At 43.8% G+C, this 24406-nt stretch overlaps 1 protein-coding gene across 1 annotated transcript in view; it reads right to left on the reverse strand.

The window, feature by feature from the left end:
- The window catches only part of LOC115151467 (kinesin-like protein KIF1A), a gene marked incomplete in the record, with an annotated part of 143354 nt that overhangs the window by 88861 nt on the left and 30087 nt on the right, over positions 1–24406 (reverse strand). The window contains 10 exon segments of the mRNA XM_029695430.1: positions 1491–1633; positions 1728–1806; positions 3371–3467; positions 3572–3637; positions 5529–5606; positions 6037–6148; positions 12526–12704; positions 13022–13090; positions 13425–13607; positions 15983–16056. Coding sequence (XP_029551290.1) covers positions 1491–1633; positions 1728–1806; positions 3371–3467; positions 3572–3637; positions 5529–5606; positions 6037–6148; positions 12526–12704; positions 13022–13090; positions 13425–13607; positions 15983–16056 — 1080 coding nt within the window.

Here is a 24406-nt window from a genome sequence, read left to right on the forward strand (position 1 = left end):
TTCAATGGCAGATTAGGTTGCTGTATATCAAATCAAATGTTATTTCTCACATGCTTTGTACCAGGTAATAACATGGCTATATACACGGAGTACCAGGTAATAACATGGCTATATACACAGAGTACCAGTACTGAGTCTATGTGCAGGAGTACAAGGTAATAACATGGCTATATACAGGAAGTACCAGGTAATAACATGGCTATATACAGGAAGTACCAGGTAATAACATGGCTATATACACAGAGTACCAGGTAATAACATGGCTATATACACAGAGTACCAGGTAATAACATGGCTATATACACAGAGTACCAGGTAATAACATGACTATATACACAGAGTACCAGGTAATAACATGGCTATATACACAGAGTACCAGTACTGAGTCTATGTGCAGGAGTACAAGGTAATAACATGGCTATATACAGGAAGTACCAGGTAATAACATGGCTATATACAGGAAGTACCAGGTAATAACATGGCTATATACACAGAGTACCAGGTAATAACATGGCTATATACACAGAGTACCAGGTAATAACATGGTTATATACACAGAGTACCAGGTAATAACATGGCTATATACACAGAGTACCAGGTAATAACATGGCTATATACAGAGTACCAGGTAATAACTTGGCTATATACAGGAAGTACCAGGTAATAACATGGCTATATACAGGGAGTACCAGGTAATAACATGGCTATATACACAGAGTACCAGGTAATAACATGGCTATATACAGGAAGTACCAGGTAATAACATGGTTATATACACAGAGTACCAGTTACTGAGTCAATGTGCAGGTGGTAACCAGGTAATTGAGGTAGATATGTACATTTAGCTAGGAACAAAATGACATATAAGTAGTTAGTCCATATCAATCAGACTTGTTTTATTCCTAAAGTACCCGTCTTGGTTTCAATCCTTCTCTGAGTTGAATTCATATGCTTGGTTGTTTTGCATCCTAATTTGCCATTGAAACTCATTAGTCACAAGAGGGGTAAGTAAGGAGAGTAAGTTAGACTGATCCACACAATCTTCTGTTAACACACAGACTGAAGGAGGTTTGTGAGAGAGTGTGAAGTGATTAGAGAGGACAGAAAGGAGACCGGAGACTGTGAGTGCCAAGGAAGTGGGCAGGAGAGAGAGAGAAACATTGGGGGGGAACAGTGAGTGAATAGCTAGTGATTTCCATTGTGGATGTTCACTTCTGACTGAGATGTGGTTTCCACCCTAAATAGCTACACCATCTCTAGCTCTACAGAGATGCTAAATTCCAGTAACTTTCTCCAAATTCCCAGGTTTTCCAGGAATCCTGTTTGGAGGAATCTGGATTTCCTGCTCACTCCCTTCCCGATTCCAGAATCTTTCTGGAAAACCTGGGAAGTTACCAGAATGTTGCAACCGTAGCTACCCCGATCATGATTACAGTATAACATTTAAATTGAGGTGTAAGGCCAGGACAGCCCATTGGATGAGCCCTTACTCTCAAGGATGTCTCCCAAGCCCTGTGATAGGAGCAGGTCCCTCAGACGGCCCACCTCCTCCTTCAGCTCACGAACCAATCGATTGTTCGGGTCCTCGTTGATCACAGCGTTACAGCGAATCTGTTTGGCTCGGTCTGCGTACCTGTTGAGGGGAAAGGATCATTGGCATGATGAGAAAGGGAGAGAGAAAGAGAGAGAGAGAGAGAGAGAGCGCTCTCATCCTCCTGTTCCTTTACCTGAGTGTGCTGAGAGTCTCGTCATAGTTGATGTCAGCTGGACTGAGAGCAGCGACCATGGCAGTACGAGAGTTTCCCCCTGAACAAGAAAGGAGTTCAGATGAATTAGGATCTGTCAGATAAATTAGGATCTGCCAGATGAATTAGGATCTGCCAGATGAATTAGGATCTGCCAGATGAATTAGGATCTGTCAGATGAATTAGGATCTGTCAGATGAATTAGGATCTGTTAGAGGAATTAGGATCTGTCAGATAAATTAGGATCTGCCAGATGAATTAGGATCTGTCAGATGAATTAGGATCTGTTAGATAAATTAGGATCTGTCAGATGAATTAGGATCTGTTAGATAAATTAGGATCTGCCAGATGAATTAGGATCTGCCAGATGAATTAGGATCTGTCAGATGAATTAGGATCTGTCAGATGAATTAGGATCTGTTAGAGGAATTAGGATCTGTCAGATGAATTAGGATCTGTCAGATGAATTAGGATCTGTTAGAGGAATTAGGATCTGTCAGATGAATTAGGATCTGTTAGATGAATTAGGATCTGCCAGATGAATTAGGATCTGTTAGATGAATTAGGATCTGTCAGATGAATTAGGATCTGTTAGAGGATCTGTCAGATGAATTAGGATCTGTCAGATGAATTAGGATCTGTTAGATGAATTAGGATCTGTTAGAGGATCTGTCAGATGGATTAGGATCTGTCAGATGAATTAGGATCTGTCAGATGAATTAGGATCTGTTAGAGGATCTGTCAGATGGATTAGGATCTGTCAGATAATTTAGGATCTGTTAGATAAATTAGGATCTGTCAGATGAATTAGGATCTGCCAGATGAATTAGGATCTGTTAGATAAATTAGGATCTGTTAGATAAATTAGGATCTGTTAGATAAATTAGGATCTGTCAGATAAATTAGGATCTGTTAGATGAATTAGGATCTGTCAGATGAATTAGGATCTGTCAGATGAATTAGGATCTGTTACATGAATTAGGATCTGTCAGATGAATTAGGATCTGTTAGATAAATTAGGATCTGTTAGATAAATTAGGATCTGTTAGATAAATTAGGATCTGTTAGATAAATTAGGATCTGTTACACACTGTGCATACACTAGAACTAATAGGAGGTTATAACAGCTGTCTTTAGCTACCTAAATTCTCTCTCACAAACCAGATTATTGGTTCCTACCTAAATTCTCTCTCACAAACCAAATGATTGGTTCCTACCTAAATTCTCTCTGACAAACCAGATTATTGGTTCCTACCTAAATTCTCTCTCACAAACCAAATTATTGGTTCCTACCTAAATTCTCTCTCACAAACCAAATGATTGGTTCCTACCTAAATTCTCTCTGACAAACCAGATTATTGGTTCCTACCTACATTCTCTCTCACAAACAAAATTATTGGTTCCTACCTAAATTCTCTCTCAGATGCCTGATTATTGGTTCCTACCTAAATTCTCTCTCAGTAGCCAGGTCATCACAGAGTCTCTGTAAAGTTAAAGGTACCTACCTAAATTCTCTCTCAGTAGCCAGGTCATCACAGAGTCTCTGTAAAGTTAAAGATGCCTACCTAAATTCTCTCTCAGTAGCCAGGTCAACACAGAGTCTCTGTAAAGTTAAAGATGCCTACCTAAATTCTCTCTCAGTAGCCAGGTCAACACAGAGTCTCTGTAAGGGATGTGACTCTCCACTTTCTTTTTCTTCTTGTTCTTATTTTGTGCAGAATCCTACAAAAGCGAATAACAAAAGAGAAACTTTAATTTCCACCTTATATTGTCAAAAAAATTATGAATGATGCATGTTTGATATATTACATAAAAATGATCCGTACCACTTCTGCCAAAGCAGAGATTACTTTCCCCAGAGTGGTCAATGATTTGTTGATGTTCGCTCCTTCCTGTAGCAGTCAAGGAGTAATATGGTCAACATGGTCGACATGGTCAACATGGTCAACATGGTCAACATGGTCAACATGGTCAACATGGTCGACATGGTCAACATGGTCAACATGGCCAATATGGACAATATGACTAACATGGTCAACATGGTCAACATGATCAACATGGTCAATATGACTAACATGGTCAACATGGTCAACATGGTCAATATGACTAACATGGTCAACATGGTCAATATGGTCAACATGGTCAACATGGTCAATATGACTAACATGGTCAACATGGTCAATATGGTCAACATGGTCAATGTGGTCAACATGGTCAACATGGTCAACATGGTCAATATGACTAACATGGTCAATATGGTCAACATGGTCAACATGGTCAATATGACTAACGTGGTCAATGTGGTCAACATGGTCAACATGGTCAATATGACTAACATGGTCAACATGGTCAATATGGTCAATATTACTAACATGGTCAACATGGTCAACGTGGTCAATGTGGTAAATATGGTCAACATGGTCAATATGTTCAACATGGTCAACATGGTCAACATGGTCAATGTGGTCAACATGGTCAATGTGGTCAACATGGTCAATGTGGTCAACATGGTCAATATGACTAACATGGTCAATATGGTCAACATGGTCAACATGGTCAATATGACTAACGTGGTCAATGTGGTCAACATGGTCAACATGGTCAATATTACTAACATGGTCAACATGGTCAATATTACTAACATGGTCAACATGGTCAACGTGGTCAATGTGGTAAACATGGTCAACATGGTCAATATGACTAACATGGTCAATATGTTCAACATGGTCAATATGTTCAACATGGTCAATATGTTCAACATGGTCAACATGGTCAACATGGTCAACATGGTCAATGTGGTCAACATGGTCAACATGGTCAACATGGTCAACATGGTCAACATGGTCAATATGACTAACATGGTCAACATGGTCAATATGACTAACATGGTCAACATGGTCAACATGGTCAATATGACTAACATGGTCAACATGGTCAACATGGTCAATATGACTAACATGGTCAACATGGTCAACATGGTCAATATGACTAACATGGTCAACATGGTCAACATTGTCAATATGACTAACATGGTCAACATGGTCAACATGGTCAATATGGTCAACATGGTCAATATGACTAACATGGTCAACATGGTTAACATGGTCAATATGGTCAACATGGTCAACAACTTTATTTAACTAGGCAAGTCAGTTATGAACAAATTCTTATTTTCAATGACGGCCCAGGAACAGTGGGTTAACTGCCTTGTTCAGGGGCAGAACGACAGAGTTTTACCTTGTCAGCTCTAACCACTAGGCTACCTGCCACCACATGGTCAACATGGTCAACGTGTTCAACATGGTCAACATGGTCAACATGGTCAATATGGTCAACATGGTCAACGTGGTCAACATGGTCAACGTGGTCAATATGGTCAACATGGTCAATATGGTCAACATGGTCAACATGGTCAACGTGGTCAACATGGTCAACATGGTCAACGTGGTCAACGTGGTCAACATGGTCAATATGGTCAACAAGGTCAACAAGGTCAACATGGTCAACATGGTCAACGTGGTCAACGTGGTCAACATGGTCAACATGGTCAACATGGTCAACATGGTCAATATGGTCAATATGGTCAATATGGTCAACAGCAACTCAATCACTTCACCAATATACACCCTAGGTATAGGGGTCCTCATTGCCAGCAGTATATCCAATTGCAAGATTTTAAATGTATTCATTACATATGACAAATAGACTAAAAACTTGAAAACTATGCAACAGAGAGGCAGAGGGAGAGGAGAAGGAGGAAGAGGAGGAAGAGGAGGGAGAAACCTTGAGCCGGGTCCCTTTTGCTCCTGTGGAGTCGGCCCTCTCGCTGCCGGCCAAATCCACCAGGCTGATTTTGCTGACCTGTGACAGAAACATCAATGGTAGCGCAGGGAAATGCATGAGTTGACTGAAAACGCAGCTAAAGTAATTTATTTTCACACTAATTCATTCAACAGTTGGCACAAGATACCCTCCCTCACAATGCCATAGACACATTACCAAGTGCCCTCAGACTCAGAGGCAAGCGGCAGCCCCACAACTGGATGCAAGAGCTGATAAAAAACGGCGATGAATAGCTTTTTTTCAACAGGCTTAAAGTCACAGACTTCAAGCAGCTAAGAGAGATGGGATGAATCTCAAATGTATTTTTCTCAAACTCGTCCCATCCTCTCTCTTGGCATATCACATCTCTCTGATATTTTGAGAAGGGATGAGGAGAGAGCTCTGGTTGCATTTTATTGTACTGTATATGAAGAGAGACCCCCTGGGGCTGAGACGACGCCCCTCCTACCTTCTCTGAGGTGTTATCAGTCTCAGCATCGAGGCGTTTCTGGGTGAAGATAATGTTGAACACAGCGTGGGAGCGACTGCTGGTCTCGTTCATGTTGGTGGCCGCCACCGTCCTGCAGAGAAGAAGAGAATGTTGGGTAATGTTCACTTGGTACCAAACTGAAGAAAACTGACTGAAACAGGAAGTAACTTTCCTGGACTTGTCCAATAAGAAACACTAATTTGTCCTTTGTGCCCCACTGAACATGACAGAGTATACTGCATGATGAAACGCCACAGAAATACCCATGAGTTTACCAGTCAGATTTACAATGTTAGAGGATCCCACCTCTTTCTATAGATTTTATTTCCAGACAGTGTGTTCAGAACCTACCGTGTAATATCATTTTTATTTAACCTTTATTTAACCTTTATTTAACATTTATTTAACCTTTATTTAACTAGGCATGTCAGTTATGGACACATTTTTATTTTACCATGACGGCTTAACCCGGCCAAACCTTAACCCGGACGACGCTGAGGCCAATTGTGCGCCGCCCTACGGGACGAGTACTGTGTGATGTAACACTAGTGAAATCTACTCACGTTGAGACAGAAGAACAATAACAAGTCATTTGAGATCAACGATCCATCTTGATAATAAAGAATACAAACCTCCACAGTGAACAGTATTATTCAGGTACAAAAATTAATTTCAACAAGATATGCGAAATGACAGAAAAATTTAAAACCAATTTCCTCTAACGCTCTCTAGCAACCAAAAACATCAATTATCATCTTCCTAATGACACGTTGCATTCAATTTGAGGCGTTTTAAGCGGGGTCGTCAGCGACTGGTTCTTCTACTGTTTAGTTGCTATGGTTAGCTTAGAGCTAATGAGACAAGAGACAGCGTGGTGATTCGTAAGGGAGCCTAAAGTTCTGCCCAAGAAGACAGTGAGGAGTGTACTGAGAAAGAATACTATTGTAGTGTGATAATTTCTAGGGAGGTCCCAGCAGCAGTGAGTGATAGCGTGAGGTAGAGAGTTGCAGTGCAATACAACCGTTTCTATTCTCCATCCTGCTGCTGTTTTCACATTTGGGATGAAAAACAGAAGGAACAGGAAATACACTGTTTGATCCTGGCACCTCGGTAGAGGTGTGAATGGATGGACAGAGCACAGTGGAGGGGTAGATGGATGGACAGAGCACAGTGGAGGGGTAGATGGATGGACAGAGCACAGTGGAGGGGTAGATGGATGGACAGAGCACAGTGGAGGGGTAGATGGAGGGACATAGCACAGTGGAGGGGTAGATGGATGGACAGAGCACAGTGGAGGGGTAGATGGAGGGACATAGCACAGTGGAGGGGTAGATGGATGGACAGAGCACAGTGGAGGGGTAGATGGAGGGACATAGCACAGTGGAGGGGTAGATGGATGGACAGAGCACAGTGGAGGGGTAGATGGAGGGACAGAGCACAGTGGAGGGGTAGATGGAGGGACAGAGCACAGTGGAGGGGTAGATGGAGGGACAGAGCACAGTGGAGGGGTAGATGGAGGGACAGAGCACAGTGCTGTCTGACTGATGCATCTCCACTGAGGCGTGTACTGCTACAGATCAGGATGGTACACGTCAGTAAGTCAACGGCGATTTCAACGTTACTGAACTGCCTGATATAGAGAAAACAGTTGATTCGTTATTAATTGATTCATGAATCATTGAGTCATTTATCATTGACAGAGCAATGGGATTTGGTTCCAATGTGTTTGCAGCATGGACAAGTCTGGAACTTCAACCCTTCATTGTTGCTTTGTTTGTCTGATGTTTGTCCTGTCTATCTGCTGGAGTATCCTAGTGTTCCAGTCTACCCGTTTCCGCTCTACTCCACCATGTCTTTAACGTGTTAGTTAATGAACTCAATGTAAATTCAATCTATTGTGGTCTGTTAGATCAAGTCTTCCCATGCAGTAAATTCCCTCATCGACACAACATTTTCTAATTAATGAATCTATTCATTCACGGCCAACATGGTACAGCATGGAAACTTCACCTCACCAAGGCTGCATCCCAAACGGAACCTTAGCCCCTATGGACCCTGGTCAAAAAGTAGTGCACTACATAGGGAATAGAGAGATATTTGGGACTCACACCCTAAACCTTCTCAAACAGAGCCTATGTTCTACTTAGAATGTAGGCTCAATATATTGCCTGAGGCTAAATGGTATTGCAAGTGTGGATATTGGAACAAAGCCACAATCTTTAGAATAAAACCCCATTTGAATTAATGAGAAAACCAAACACCCCAAAGAAAATAAACCCTAGCCATCATATATCATCCATCCTTAATCCATCCGTTCACCCACCCAATCATTCAGTGATTCATTCATCCATTCATCCATCCATCCATCCATCCATCCATCCATCCATCCATCCATCCAACACCAAGATAAATTCATAGTAACGTGTTCAAATCCAAATGTCACATGCGCCGAATACAACAATACAACCTTACCTATGAAATGCTTACATACAAGCCTTAACCAGCAATGCAGTTTCAAGAAAATACGTTTTAAAAAAAGTAAGAGATAAGAAAAACAAGTAATTAAAAAGCAGCAGTAAATAACAGTAGCGGGTCTATATAAAGGGGGTACCGGTACAGAGTCAATGTGGAGGCTATATACAGGGGGTACCGGTACAGAGTCAATGTGGAGGCTATATACAGGGTGTTACGGTACAGAGTCAATGTGGAGGCTATATACAGGGTGTTACGGTACAGAGTCAATGTGGAGGCTATATACAGGGGGTACCGGTACAGAGTCAATGTGGAGGCTATATACAGGGGGTACCGGTACAGAGTCAATGTGGAGGCTATATACAGGGTGTTACGGTACAGAGTCAATGTGGAGGCTATATACAGGGTGTTACGGTACAGAGTCAATGTGGAGGCTATATACAGGGTGTTACGGTACAGAGTCAATGTGGAGACTATACACGGGCGGTACCGGTACAGAGTCAATGTAGAGGCTATATACAGGGGGTACTGGTACAGAGTCAATGTGGAGACTATATACAGGGTGTACTAGTACAGAGTCAATGTGGAGACTATATACAGGGGGTACCGGTACAGAGTCAATGTGGAGACTATATACAGGGGGTACTGGTACAGAGTCAATGTGGAGACTATATACAGGGGGTACCGGTACAGAGTCAATGTGGAGGCTATGTACAGGGGGTACCGGTACAGAGTCAATGTGGAGGCTATATACAGGGGGTACCGGTACAGAGTCAATGTGGAGGCTATATACAGGGGGTACCGGTACAGAGTCAATGTGGAGACTATATACAGGGGGTACCGGTACAGAGTCAATGTGTCAATGTGCGGGGGCACCGGTGTCGAGGTAATTGAGGTAGTTATGTAAATGCAGGTTGGGTTATTAAAGTGGCTATGCATAGACAAGAACAGAGAGTAGCAGCAGCGTATGGGGGGGTGCAAATAGTCTGGGTAGCCATTTGAATAGCTGTTCAGGAGTCTTATGGCTTGGGGGTTGAAGCTGTTCAGAAGCATCTTGGACCTAGACTTGGCGCTCCGGTACCGGTTGCCGTGCAGTCTATGACTATGGGGGCTGGAGTCTTTGACAATTTTTAGGGCCTTCCTCTGACACCGCCTGGTATAGAGGTCCTGGATGGCAGGGATCTTGGCCCCAGTGATGTACTGGGCCGTACGCACTACCCTCTGTAGTGACTTGTGGTCGCAGGCCGAGCAGTTGCCATAACAGGCAGTGATGCAACCAGTCACGATGCTCTTGATGGTGCAGCTGTAAAACCTTTTGAGGATCTGAGGACCAATGCCAAATCTTTTCAGTCTCCTGAGGAGGAATATGTTTTGTCGTGCCCTCTTCACGACTATCTGGGTGTGCTTGGACCATGTTAGTTTGTTGGTGATGTTGACACCAAGGAACTTGGAGCTCTCAACCTGCTCCACTACACCCCCGTCAATGAGAATGGGGGCGTACTCGGTCCTCTTTTTCCTGTAGTCACAATCATCTCCTTAGTCTTGATCATGTTGAGGGAGAGTTTGTTGTCCTTGCACCACACGGTCAGGTCTCTGATCTCCTCCCTATAGGCTGTCTCATCGTGGTCAGGCCTAACACTGTTGTGTCATCAGCAAACTTAATGATGGTGTTGGAGTTGCGCCTGGCCATGCAGTCATGAGTGAAAAGGGAGTACAGGAGGGGACTGAGCACGCACCCATGAGGGACACCCGTCTTGAGGATCAGCATGGCAGATGTGTTGTTATCTACCCTTACCTCCTGGGGGCGACCCGTCAGGAAGTCTAGGACCCAGTTGCAGAGGGAGGTGTTTAGTCCCAGGGTCCTTAGCTTAGTGATGAGCTTTGAGGGTACTATGGTGTTGAATGCTGAGCTATAATCAATGAATAGTATTCTCACAAAGGTGTTCCTTTTGTCCAGGTGGGAAAGGGCAGTGTGGAGTGCAATAAAGATTCCATCATCTGTGGATCTGTTGGGGCGGTATGCAAATTGGAGTGGGTCTAGGGTTTCTGGGATAATGGTGTTGATGTGAGCCATGACCAGCCTTTCAAAGCATTTCATCGGTAGTCATTTAGGCAGCTTACCTTAGTGTTCTTGGGCACAGGGACTATGGTGGTCTGCTTGAAACATGTTGGTATTACAGACTCAGAAAGGGAGAGGTTGAAAATGTCAGTGAAGACACTTGCCAGTTGGTCAGTGCATGCTCGGAGTACATGTCCTGGTAATCCATCTTGCCCAGCGGCCTTGTGAATGTTGACCTGTTTAAAGGTCTTACTCACATCGGCTGTGGAGAGCGTGATCACACAGTCATCCAGCTGATGCTCTCATGCATGTTTCAGTGTTACTTGCCTCGAAGTGAGGATAGAAGTTATTTAGCTCACTGGGCAGCTCTCGGCTGTGCTTCCCTTTGTAGTCTGTAATAGCAAGCTCTGCCACATCCGACGAGTGACGGAACCGGTGTAGTACGATTTGATCTTAGTCATGTATTGACACTTTGCCTGTTTGATAGTTCGTCAGAGGGCTTGCGGGATTTCTTATAAGTTTCTGGGTTAGAGTCCCGCTCCTTGAAAGCGGCAGCTCTACCCTTTAGCTCAGTGCGAATGTTGCCTGTAATCGATGGCCTCTGGTTGGGGTATGGGGTACAGTATGGGGTTTGGGGTACAGTCACTGTGGGGATGATGTCCTCAATGCACTTATTGATAAAGCCAGTGACTGATGTGGTGTACTCCTCAATGCCATCGGAAGAATCCTGGAACATATTCCAGTCTGTGCTAGCAAAACAGTCCTGTAGTTTAGCATCTGCTTCATTTGACCACTTTTTTAGAGACGAGTCACTAGTGCTTCTTGCTTTAATTTTTGCTTGTAAGCAGGAATCAGGAGGATAGAATTATGGTCAGATTTGCCAAATGGAGGGCGAGGAAGAGCTTAGTAGGCGTCTCTGTGTGTGGAGTAAAGGTGGCCTAGAATTTTTTTCCCTCTGGTTGCACATTTAACATGCTGATAGAAATCCTGGTAAACTGATGTAAGTTTCCCTGCATTAAAGTCGCCGGCCACTAGGAGCGCCACCTCTGGATGAGAGTTTTCCTGTTTGCTTACGGCGGAATATAGTTAATTTAGTGCGGTTTTAGTGCCAACCTCGCTCTGTGGTGGTATGTAGACAGCTACGAAAAGTACAGTTGAAAACTCTCTAGGTAGATAGTGTGGTCTACAGCTTACCATGAGATACTCTACCTCAGCCGAGCAACACCTTGAGACTTTCTTAGATATCATGCACCAGCTGTGTCGCTGTTCTGTCTTGTCAATACAGTGTATAACCCGCCAGCTGTATGTTCTTGATGTCGCCGTTCAGCCACGACTCGGTGAAACATAAGATATTACAGTTTTTAATGTCCCGTTGGTAGGATATACGTGCTTTCAGTTTGTCCCATTTATTTTCCAGCGATTGAACATTAGCTGGCAGAACGGAGAGCAAGGGCAGATTAGGCACTCGTCGCCTGATCCTCACAAGGCACCCTGATCTTTTGCCTCGAAATCTCAGTTTCCTTCGCCAGCGAATCACGGGGATCGGGGCCTGGTCGGGTGTCTGCAGTATATCCATCGCGCCCAACTCATTGAAGAAGAACTCCTCGTCCAATTTGAGGTGAGTAATCCCAGTTCTGATGTCCAGAAGCTCTTTTCGGTCATAAGAGACGGTAGCAGAAACATTATGTACAAAACAAATTACAAACAATGCGAAAAAAAACTACAAAATAGCATGATTGGTTGAGAGCCGATAAGACGACAGCTCTACCCCTGGCGCCATGGCAATGTTGCATGGCAATTAAGTTTTCTGATTCTGATTCATCAACCCACCCACCCATCCACGCATCCACCCATCCACGCATCCACCTATCCATACATACACTGTACATCTACCTATCTAACCATCCATCAATCCATCCATCCATCCATCCACTCACCTAGCCTTGTTTCCAGAGTCCATGAGGTCCTGGATGTCGTTGTAGGAGGTGACAGCCAGCTTGGACAGGTCCTCTACGTACGGCCCCATCAGGGGGTGTTCCCTCACACGCAGGTTCCCTTTGTTCTTAGGGTTCAGGAGGTCACGCACACGCTCGCAGTAGATCTCCATGTAGCTCACCTGAGGAGGAGGGAGGGAGGGAGGGGGGCATAAAGGGTTAGAACACGGGAGAGGTCACAAAGAGTCACATCTCCCACAGGTTCTTTCTCGTTTCATCTTTCCTAAATTCCTAATGTCCTCATGTTCTTGGAGGGACTATGGAGCCACGGCTCCAATGTGTTTTGAGAAGGAGGCAATGCTAAGAATTGAGGAAAGACGGAAAATAATTAAGAAAAAAAGCCATAGTGAGAGGAAGCGGACCCTTACAGGAAGACAGGATGCGACATGACGGGCAGTGGGGACCAATGAGAGGCCCCTGTTTGTTAACTGTAACGTACCTCCACAGAGTAGGACTTGGTGTTGTCATTATTACAGTCGTTAAACTTGGTGAAGAGGTCTTCACACATCTAGGGGGAGCAAGAGAACAAAAGGTTTGGAGTGAACATTTATTATTAACTGATATATGGTTTGTCTGTCCCGGGACAGATATACGAACACATTGACACATTGAATAATCAATCATCCAATGTGTTTCATCACAATATAGCTTTCATTAATTTCCAACACCTGTCCTTTGTGTTTAGGCATGGAGAGCTAGGTAAATGATTCGCTAACCAGCAATTCCGGTTGGAGAATTCAGGGGATTCTGGGAATGTTCCATCCAGGAAAACCAGGGATTTTTCTAAAAAGTTACAGGGATTTTGTAACCCTGGTGTAGAGGTAACAGTATATGCTGTATACCAGAGGGATGATGCCTTCCTGGTCCTTCAAGTCCGGCTTCCCCATCATGGTGTAGGACTTCCCAGATCCGGTCTGACCATAGGCAAAGATACAGACGTTGTATCCCTCGAAGGCGTGGAGCAGCATCTCCTCACCAATGTCCTTGTACACCTGCTGCTGGCCAGCAAAGTTGATGTCCTCGGGCTGTGGAGAGAGAATGTGTAGGGTTAGATGAACATCCATCAACATGATTAACCAAGACACCACTACAAATTGGATTCATTGTTTTTGTTGTTTTCTACTTATATGATAATCCTACATATGACATTCTCAACTCTGTCTCTGAGTGCTGTAGTCCAGAAGTAATCTGTGTCTCTGGGTACTGTAGTCCAGAAGTAATCTGTGTCTCTGGGTGCTGTAGTCCAGAAGTAATCTGTGTCTCTGGGTACTGTAGTCCAGGAGTAATCTGTGTCTCTGGGTGCTGTAGTCCAGAAGTAATCTGTGTCTCTGGGTGCTGTAGTCCAGAAGTAATCTGTGTCTCTGGGTACTGTAGTCCAGGAGTAATCTGTGTCTCTGGGTGCTGTAGTCCAGGAGTAATCTGTGTCTCTGGGTGCTGTAGTCCAGAAGTAATCTGTGTCTCTGGGTACTGTAGTCCAGGAGTAATCTGTGTCTCTGGGTGCTGTAGTCCAGGAGTAATCTGTGTCTCTGGGTGCTGTAGTCCAGAAGTAATCTGTGTCTCTGGGTACTGTAGTCCAGGAGTAATCTGTGTCTCTGGGTACTGTAGTCCAGGAGTAATCTGTGTCTCTGGGTGCTGTAGTCCAGAAGTAATCTGTGTCTCTGGGTGCTGTAGTCCAGAAGTAATCTGTGTCTCTGGGTGCTGGTGCCCAGGAGTAATCTGTGTCTCTGGCTGCTGTAGTCCAGGAGTAATCTATGTCTCTGGGTGCTGGTGCCCAGGAGTAATCTGTGTCTCTGGGTGCTGTAGTCCAGGAGTAATCTGTGTCTCTGGGTGCTGGTGTCCAGGAGTAATCTGTGTCTCTGGGTGCTGTTGTCCAGGAGTAATCTGTGTCTCTGGGTGCTGTAGTCCAGGAGTAATCTATGTCTCTGGGTGCTGGTGCCCAGGAGTAATCTGTGTCTCTGGGTACTGTAGTCCAGGAGTAATCTGTGTCTCTGGGTGCTGTAGTCCAGGAGTAATCTGTGTCTCTGGGTGCTGTTGTCCAGGAGTAATCTGTGTCTCTGGGTGCTGTAGTCCAGGAGTAATCTATGTCTCTGGGTGCTGGTGCCCAGGAGTAATCTGTGTCTCTGGGTGCTGTAGTCCAGGAGTAATCTGTGTCTCTGGGTGCTGGTGCCCAGGAGTAATCTGTGTCTCTGGCTGCTGTAGTCCAGGAGTAATCTGTGTCTCTGGGTGCTGTAGTCCAGGAGTAATCTGTGTCTCTGGGTGCTGGTGCCCAGGAGTAATCTGTGTCTCTGGCTGCTGTAGTCCAGAAGTAATCTGTGTCTCTGGGTGCTGTTGTCCAGGAGTAATCTGTGTCTCTGGGTGCTGTAGTCCAGGAGTAATCTATGTCTCTGGGTGCTGGTGCCCAGGAGTAATCTGTGTTTCTGGGTGCTGTAGTCCAGGAGTAATCTGTGTCTCTGGGTGCTGGTGCCCAGGAGTAATCTGTGTCTCTGGGTGCTGGTGCCCAGGAGTAATCTGTGTCTCTGGCTGCTGTAGTCCAGAAGTAATCTGTGTCTATGGGTACTGTAGTCCAGGAGTAATCTGTGTCTCTGGGTGCTGTAGTCCAGGAGTAATCTATGTCTCTGGGTGCTGGTGCCCAGGAGTAATCTGTGTCTCTGGGTGCTGTAGTCCAGGAGTAATCTGTGTCTCTGGGTGCTGGTGCCCAGGAGTAATCTGTGTCTCTGGGTGCTGGTGCCCAGGAGTAATCTGTGTCTCGGGAGTAACCCAATTTGTATGGTTCTGACAAAAACAGAGTAAAAACTAACGGACAACTAGTAAAAGCTCAAAACAAGTTTATTCACCTAAACATCTGAAAAGACAAAGACATGTTTCCACCAGGACCCCCCTCCTCCTTTTCTCTAAACATGACATCCCTGTTGCTAGGCAGGAAGTTAAGTGATGTGGGTAATAAACTGTTTTTTCTCCCTTCATGTGACCTGACCTGACCTTTGACCCCCCCGTTCTTCACTAATCCACAGCTATTCAACCTTATCAGTGACCTCAACCATGTGATGGCCTTTTCCCTTACTTAGTAACTCTCCAAGCCCACTGGCTCATATCCACCCTTAATTGACCCTACCATATGTTTAACCTTTATTTAACTAGGCAAGTCGGGTTAAGAACAAATTCTTATTTACAATGACGACTTACACATAACCATTAACTTCTGGTGTAGCAAATATTTAAAATTACAAATCCAATTTATAAAAAAGACAAGTGCCGTCTTTTTCTATTAAAATACACAATCATATCAAATATATGCATGTCGAATGTAATCAAAGTCCTTTAATAAAGGATTACTGTGTAGTATGACATCAGCAGTGGTGATGTAAAGCTGCAGTAGTCAGTCAGAGGTACAGGTACTTACCGAGGTATGTGACCAGTAAGAGTAATCAAAGTTGAAGCTCTTATTCTCTTTGGGCTGCTTGGGGTTGAGGATGGCTGAAAGACATGACAGACAGATTAGTGAGAGAGAGAGAGAGATGGGGGGGGGGTCACGGAGGAAGGTGACTAGGGTGAGAGGACCGCCCTACTTGCCCTGCCGTGTGAAACTAGATCTGCTTGTTGGGTCAGTGATCGTCAGCGTGAATATCCCCGGTCTATAGTAGTGCACCACATAGAGAATAGGGAATAGGGAATAGGGAATGCCATTTGAGACACAACTAATGTGTGACGTGTCTAAGGCCAGAGGGAGGGAGGGAGGGAGGGAGGGAGGGAGGGAGGGAGGGAGGGAGGGAGGGAGGGAGGGAGAATGGCTGAGTCACTGCTTCCATGCGCACTTTACAGACAGACTGTTCCCTTCTGGACAATTACAGAGTACAGACAAGACAGACAGACAGAGGGTTTCGCTTCTTTTATATTCTTGTGCTCCGGGCTAATTAATGGATACCGTCAGAACAGGCTTGTGTATGCAACTGGACAGCGACTGGTTCATGTAACCTGTGGACGTGACCAATAAACGTTGATTTAATTTACTACAATACATTGCTTTTATTAAGTGCTAGTGTGGTAATTGGAAACAAGCCAGATGTTAGGGGTGGGGTTTACTGTAAAGCAATGACCTTAGAATCAAATTTATGATGGCGTCATACTGGATGGCCACCGTTTTGCAAGCTCTGACTCAACTTTGCTATTTTGTGATGCTTTGTTGTTTATTTTAACTTAATTTTCTCTAAATGTATCCGCTATCATTTCTTACAACCGACAAGAACTTTTGAAGATCAGATCAGCAGTTACCTACCTCAAAACTTCAACTTCGACTCATCTACCCTGGGCTCTTTCCGTAATTCCAGCCAAATTTTTGGAAACGCCAACGTTACAGAGGCAAGAGAGGGGGGATCCTAGTGAAATTAAGGCGAAGGGTGAAACAGCCACCTCCTCCCTCCATTCTATTGGCCAATCACTAGATAACAAGATGGAGGACCTCTGATCGTCCCCTCCATTCTAATGGCTGATGTACCAGTCACTAGATAACAAGATGGAGGACCTCTGATCGTCCCCTTCATTCTAATGGCTGATGTACCAGTCACTAGATAACAAGATGGAGGACCTCTGATCGTCCCCTCCATTCTACTGGCTGATGTACCAGTCACTAGATAATAAGATGGAGGGATGGTGGAGTTGATTCATCAGCGTCTTCATCATTTACAGGACAGCAGTTCTATCTACATGTCCTGTACAGAGCAGTTCCATCTTACATGTCCTGTACGTCAAGACTGTTTTGAGTCATAAAGCCTTTCATCAATAAGGACACTTACATCACTTAGCAACAGAAACGCCTGCTAGTTGCTAGATAGCTGTCCTCAGTCCCACCATAAAACAATCCAGAGGTTAATTAAACCCTCATTGTCTACCATCACTTAGAGTCATCTGCAGTATGAATAGTAAGTTACAGGAAGGCTGTCATGACCGTCCAATAGAGTTGATGAGTGGGAGGGTGACGGGGTGTGTGTGTGTGTGTGTGTGTGTATGTGTGTGTATGTGTGTGTGTGTGCGTGTGTGCGTGTGTGCGTGTGTGCGTGTGTGCGTGTGTGCGCGTGTGCGCGTGTGCGTGTGTGCGTGTGTGCGTGTGTGTGTGTGTGTGTGTGTGTGTGTGTGTGCGTGTGTGTGTGTGTGTGTGTGTGTGTGTGTGTGTGTGTGTGTGTGTGTGTGATTACGGTAAAGCAGTTGTTGTAGTATATACCCAGAGGGTTCCCTTGTCCACAGTACTGCACCCTTACATGATTCACTATTTCTTCTCAAATAAGTTGAAATGTAAACTTTTTTTTTTTTTTTACATGTGTATTTGTTTAAGCTTCTATCGTATTTGTTTGATTTACAACTGCACAGGACCCCCCTCCCTCCCCCCGAAAAATGGACAGAGAGGGATGCTATGTTAGCTAGCTGGCTATGTCTATCCAACACTGGAACTCTTTCAAGTCAAAGGTAAACTTTTGGTTTTATTAATTTATTGCCACTGAGGCCCGGTGTAACTGCTAAACTGCTTGCTGCACACTGTACTGCCGAGATCCTCGCTGGTTTTAGATACTACTACACTGTGGGAGTTAGGAACACAAGAGTTTTGCTACATCCGCAATAACATCTGGTAAATATGTGATGTGACCCAATAACATTTGATTTGATTTACTAACACTTTATTTCTAGTAGCCAACACTAAATATACAAAGGTATGTGGACACCACTTCAAATGAGTGGATTCGGCAATTTCAGCCACACCCGTTGCTGACAGGTATATAAAATCGAGCACACCGCCATGCAATCTCCATAGACAAACATTGGCAGTAGAATGGCCCATACTGAAGAGCTCAGTGACTTTCAAAGCGGGACAGTCATAGGATGCCACCTTTCCAACAAATCAGTTCAAATGTCTGCCCTGCCAGAGCCTTTCCTGTTTCAGCATGACAATGCCCCTGTGCACAAAGCGAGGTCCATACAGAAATGATTTGTTGAGATCGGTGTGGAAGAACTTGACCGGCCTGCACAGAGCCCTGACCTCAACCCCATCTAACACCTTTGGGATGAATTGGAACGCCGACTGTGAGCCTGGTCTAATCGCCCAACATCAATGCCCGACCTCACTAATGCTCTTGTGGCTGAATGGAAGCAAGTCCCCGCAGCAATGTTCCAACATCAAGTGGAAAGCCTTCCCAGAACTTGTCACAGACATCTGTTGTATCGTGCACTGAAGTCCACAAGCGAAGGTGTAAAGGTGAGAGGAGAAGAGAGCGTAGATGTGAGAATGAATTATATAACGTGCAACGTGATCATGTTGTTTGTATGCGGCTGCTAATTCTGTGTTTGCGCGTGATCAGGGGGTGTATTCATTCCGCCAAATTTCGTTGAAAAACTTTTTCTTAAACGGAAGCAAACGGAAAGAAACGGGGATAAACATACCTGAATCTGTCCAATAGAAACTCTCGTTTGCAACTGTTGGACTAATGACTACACCCTAGATCAGCTAGATGCAGGTAATAGTGTCCAAGGCGGTATTGAATGTGTCAATGCATTGTCAGCTTGATTACTCTAAATGATCTCGACCTGTGTTCACCTACGTTGTAAACTTTCATTCGTAGGCTAGGTTGTAGTAACCTCATGATGAGTATAGGGAACATTCTAGTATCATGTAGTAGCCTGAACCATATTCATTGCTTTACACTTGTGTATACAAGGTAGTTGTTGTGGAATTGGTAGATTACTTGTTAGATATTTACTTCACTGTCGGAACTAGAAGCACAAGCATTTCGCTACACCGGATGTATGTGACCAATACATTTGATTTGATTTGATTTGACCTGCGGATGTTACGTTGAACTGGGTGAATGGAATATGAACGACAGTCATCCAATACGCTGTAATGGAAATAAGGCCGTGCTCATCTTCAACGTCACCGACCGGCACTGACTTTGACAGAGAAGGTGTTGCGTCATTAAAAGGTGAACAATCGCTCTATTCTCTCTAATTGATTAAGTCAAGTCCATTGTCGTCATCTCTCTCTCTCTCTCTCTCTCTCTCTCTCTCTCTCTCGCTCTCTCTCTCTCTCTGGCAGTCATCATCATTTCCTTGAAATTCTCTTACGTGATGTCATCGATGACTTTGATTCTTTGAGTCATTCACTTTCCACTACCGATCTCTCCCCACATCTCTCTCCCCACCTCTCTCCCCACCTCCCCCACATCTCTCTCCCCACCTCTCTCCCCCACCTCTCTCCCCACCTCCCCCACATCTCTCTCCTCACCTCTCTCCCCCAACTCTCTCTCCCCACCTCCCCCACATCTCTCTCCCCACCTCTCTCCCCCACCTCTCTCTCCCCACCTTCCCCACATCTCTCTCCCCACCTCTCTCCCCCAACTCTCTCAACCCACCTCTCTCTCCCCAATGCTAACAAACAACCACTCACTAAAAGGATGGATGAGGTCTTTATTTCTCTAATTATCTCTCTGCGAGCCATTTAATGAGCCTACTAAAAGAGAGGTAGAGTCAGAGCAGAACAGTTCTGCGTCCCAAAATGGCACCCTATTCCCTATGGGCCCTGGTCAAAAGTAGTGCACCCTATTCCCTATGGGCCCTGGTCAAAAGTAGTGCACCCTATTCCATATGGGCCCTGGTCAAAAGTAGTGCACCCTATTCCCTATGGGCCCTGGTCAAAAGTAGTGCACCCTATTCCCTATGGGCCCTGGTCAAAAGTAGTGCACCCTATTCCCTATGGGCCCTGGTCAAAAGTAGTGCACCCTATTCTTTATGGGCCCTGGTCAAAAGTAGTGCACCCTATTCCCTATGGGCCCTGGTCAAAAGTAGTGCACTACATAGGGAATAGGGGGCTATTTGGGACGCATTCCCAGCAGTCTCAAATGAATCAATCCCAGTGAAATGAGATCCCAGCATCAGGCAGGAATGACTTTGGTTTCCCTGGGGACACTTAATAAACACCACTTCCTGTTCCTGACCAGTACAGACAAAATGGTTCCCAGAGCTGACTCTGTACTACAGCCACTCTGTACTACAGCCACTCTGTACTACAGCCACTCTGTACTACAGCCACTCTGTACTACAGCCACTCTGTACTACAGCCACTCTGTACTACAGCCACTCTGTACTACAGCCACTCTGTACTACAACCCTGCACGGGCATGAATTTTAATCCCGAGCTCTGTCCGAAACCCCAAATCCTAAATCATTTCCTCCATCAGTAAATCCATTAGCTTCTCCTCTCTGTCTGTAACTAACACCCTGCCAGCAGCTCGCTCTGCATGCACTCCGCTAACGGCAGCTCTGAGTCTGAGTAACTATAGCAACAGCTTCACTTGAGCTGCTCTGCTCAATGACGAGACATCAGAGAGAGCAGTCAAATCAAATCATATATGAAAAAACAGAGAGTAGCAGTAGCGTAGCAGTTAGCTGTTAGCTACTTTTCATCACTCTAAACTCCCACAAAAACTCAAGGAACATTATTAGTATCTGTGAAATAGCCTCTGCTGTCTTATATTTGACACGGTTGAAGCACTTTTGACGTCAGGTTACGATCTTAGTCACGTATGACTGTACTGCACAGCAGATCACTAGAAAAGGCCAATGTCAGCGGTCAGTTTAGCGATAACAAGAGCCCTACACGTACCCTAGTTCAAATCAAATCAAAGTTTATTTGTCACGTGCGCCGAATACAACAGGTGTAGACCTTACAGTCAAATGCCGAATACAACAGGTGTAGTAGACCTTACAGTCAAATGCCGAATACAACAGGTGTAGTAGACCTTACAGTGAAATGCTGAATACAACAGGTGTAGTAGACCTCACAGTGAAATGCTGAATACAACAGGTGTAGTAGACCTTACAGTCAAATGCTGAATACAACAGGTGTAGTAGACCTTTTAGTGAAATGCTGAATACAACAGGTGTAGTAGACCTCACAGTGAAATGCTGAATACAACAGGTGTAGTAGACCTTATAGTGAAATGTTTACTTACAGGCTCTAACCAATAGTGAAAAAAAGGTATTAGGTGAACAATAGGTAGGTAAAGAAATAAAACAACAGTAAAAAGACAGGCTATATACAGTAGAGAGGCTGTATACAGTAGAGAGGCTGTATACAGTAGAGAGGCTGTATACAGTAGAGAGGCTGTATACAGTAGAGAGGTTATAACAGTAGAGAGGTTATATACAGTAGAGAGGTTATAACAGTAGAGAGGCTATATACAGTAGAGAGGCTATATACAGTAGAGAGGTTATAACAGTAGAGAGGCTATATACAGTAGAGAGGCTATATACAGTAGAGAGGTTATATACAGTAGAGAGGCTATATACAGTAGAGAGGCTATATACAGTAGAGAGGTTATAACAGTAGAGAGGTTATATACAGTAGAGAGGTTATAACAGTAGAGAGGCTATATACAGTAGAGAGGCTATATACAGTAGAGAGGTTATAACAGTAGAGAGGCTATATACAGTAGAGAGGCTATATACAGTAGAGAGGTTATAACAGTAGAGAGGCTATATACAGTAGAGAGGCTATATACAGTAGAGAGGTTATATACAGTAGAGAGGATCATATACAGTAGAGAGGCTATATACAGTAGAGAGGTTATAACAGTAGAGAGGCTATATACAGTAGAGGCTATATACAGTAGAGAGGTTATAACAGTAGAGAGGCTATATACAGTAGAGAGGTTATAACAGTAGAGAGGCTATATACAGTAGAGAGGCTATATACAGTAGAGAGGTTATAACAGTAGAGAGGCTATATACAGTAGAGAGGTTATAACAGTAGAGAGGCTATATACAGTAGAGAGGCTATATACAGTAGAGAGGTTATATACAGTAGAGAGGCTATATACAGTAGAGAGGTTATATACAGTAGAGAGGCTATAGACAGTAGAGAGGCTACATACAGTAGAGAGGTTATATACAGTAGAGAGGCTATAGACAGTAGAGAGGCTATATACAGTAGAGAGGCTATAAAAGTAGAGAGGCTATAAGTAGAGAGGCTATATAGAGTAGAGAGGCTATATACAGTAGAGAGGCTATATACAGTAGAGAGGTTATATACAGTAGAGAGGCTATAGACAGTAGAGAGGCTATATACAGTAGAGAGGCTATAAAAGTAGAGAGGCTATATAGAGTAGAGAGGCTATATACAGTAGAGAGGTTATATACAGTAGAGAGGCTATATACAGTAGAGAGGCTATATACAGTAGAGAGGCTACATACAGTAGAGAGGTTATATACAGTAGAGAGGCTATATACAGTAGAGAGGCTATATACAGTAGAGAGGCTATATACAGTAGAGAGGTTATATACAGTAGAGAGGCTATATACAGTAGAGAGGCTATATACAGTAGAGAGGTTATATACAGTAGAGAGGCTATATACAGTAGAGAGGCTATATACAGTAGAGAGGTTATATACAGTAGAGGCTATATACAGTAGAGAGGCTATAACAGTAGAGAGGCTATATACAGTAGAGAGGTTATATACAGACACCGGTTAGTCAGGCTGATTGAGGTAGCATGTACATGTAGATATGGTTATAGTGACTAGGCATATATGACGAACAGAGAGTAGCAGTAGCAAACCGTTGGCCTCAACAGACTCAATAGACCAGGGTTCAGGTTAATTCCAAATTCAAATTCCAGTCAATTGAAGAAGTACACTGAAATTTCAATTCTCTTCAATGCTTTTCAACGAGGACCATTTGGAATTTGGTTTACTTTCTGTATTGACTGGAATTTACCTCAACCCTGCAACAGACACTGTCAGTTAGACCATAGAGATCCTATTATTGATGTTATATATGTAATCATAATCAGTCTTCATAATCACTTTACAGTACAACATGTATTGATATCAATAAATAATGGCCATGCGAATCATTGTGATGATGACTATGCTATTTAGCTGCTCTTATGTAGTCATTAACTACAGCATTTAGCTGTTCTTATGTAGCCATTAACTAAAGCATTTAGTTGTTCTTATGTAGCCATTAACTACAGCATTTAGCTGTTCTTATGTAGCCATTAACTACAGCATTTAGCTGTTCTTATGTAGCCATTAACTACAGCATTTAGCTGCTCTTATGTAGCCATTAACTAAAGCATTTAGTTGTTCTTATGTAGCCATTAACTAAAGCCTTTAGCTGTTCTTATGTAGCCATTAACTAAAGCATTTAGCTGTTCTTATGTAGCCATTAACTAAAGCATTTAGCTGTTCTTATGTAGCCATTAACTAAAGCATTTAGCTGTTCTTATGTAGCCATTAACTAAAGCATTTAGCTGTTCTTATGTAGTCATTAACTACAGCATTTAGCTGTTCTTATGTAGTCATTAACTACAGCATTTAGCTGTTCTTATGTAGCCATTAACTACAGCATTTAGCTGTTCTTATGTAGCCATTAACTAAAGCATTTAGCTGTTCTTATGTAGCCATTAACTACAGCATTTAGCTGTTCTTATGTAGCCATTAACTACAGCATTTAGCTGCTCTTATGTAGCCATTAACTACAGCATTTAGCTGCTCTTATGTAGCCATTGCCAGGGGCTAAGATAGAATGAGGAACAAGCCAGGGGCTAAGATAGAATGAGGAACAAGCCAGGGGCTAAGATACTTTTTCTTTCTTTATTTTTATTTAACTAGGCAAGTCAGTTAAGAACAAATTCGTATTCACAATTACGGCCTAGGAACAGTGGGTTAACTGCCTTGTCCAGGGACAGAACGGCAGATTTTTACCTTGTCAGCTCAGGGATTCAATGTAACAACCTTTTGGTTACTGGCCCAACGCTCTAACCACAAGTCGACTCTGAAG

Source organism: Salmo trutta, chromosome 17 (assembly GCF_901001165.1).
Source record: "Salmo trutta chromosome 17, fSalTru1.1, whole genome shotgun sequence".
Lineage (NCBI taxonomy): Eukaryota > Metazoa > Chordata > Actinopteri > Salmoniformes > Salmonidae > Salmo > Salmo trutta.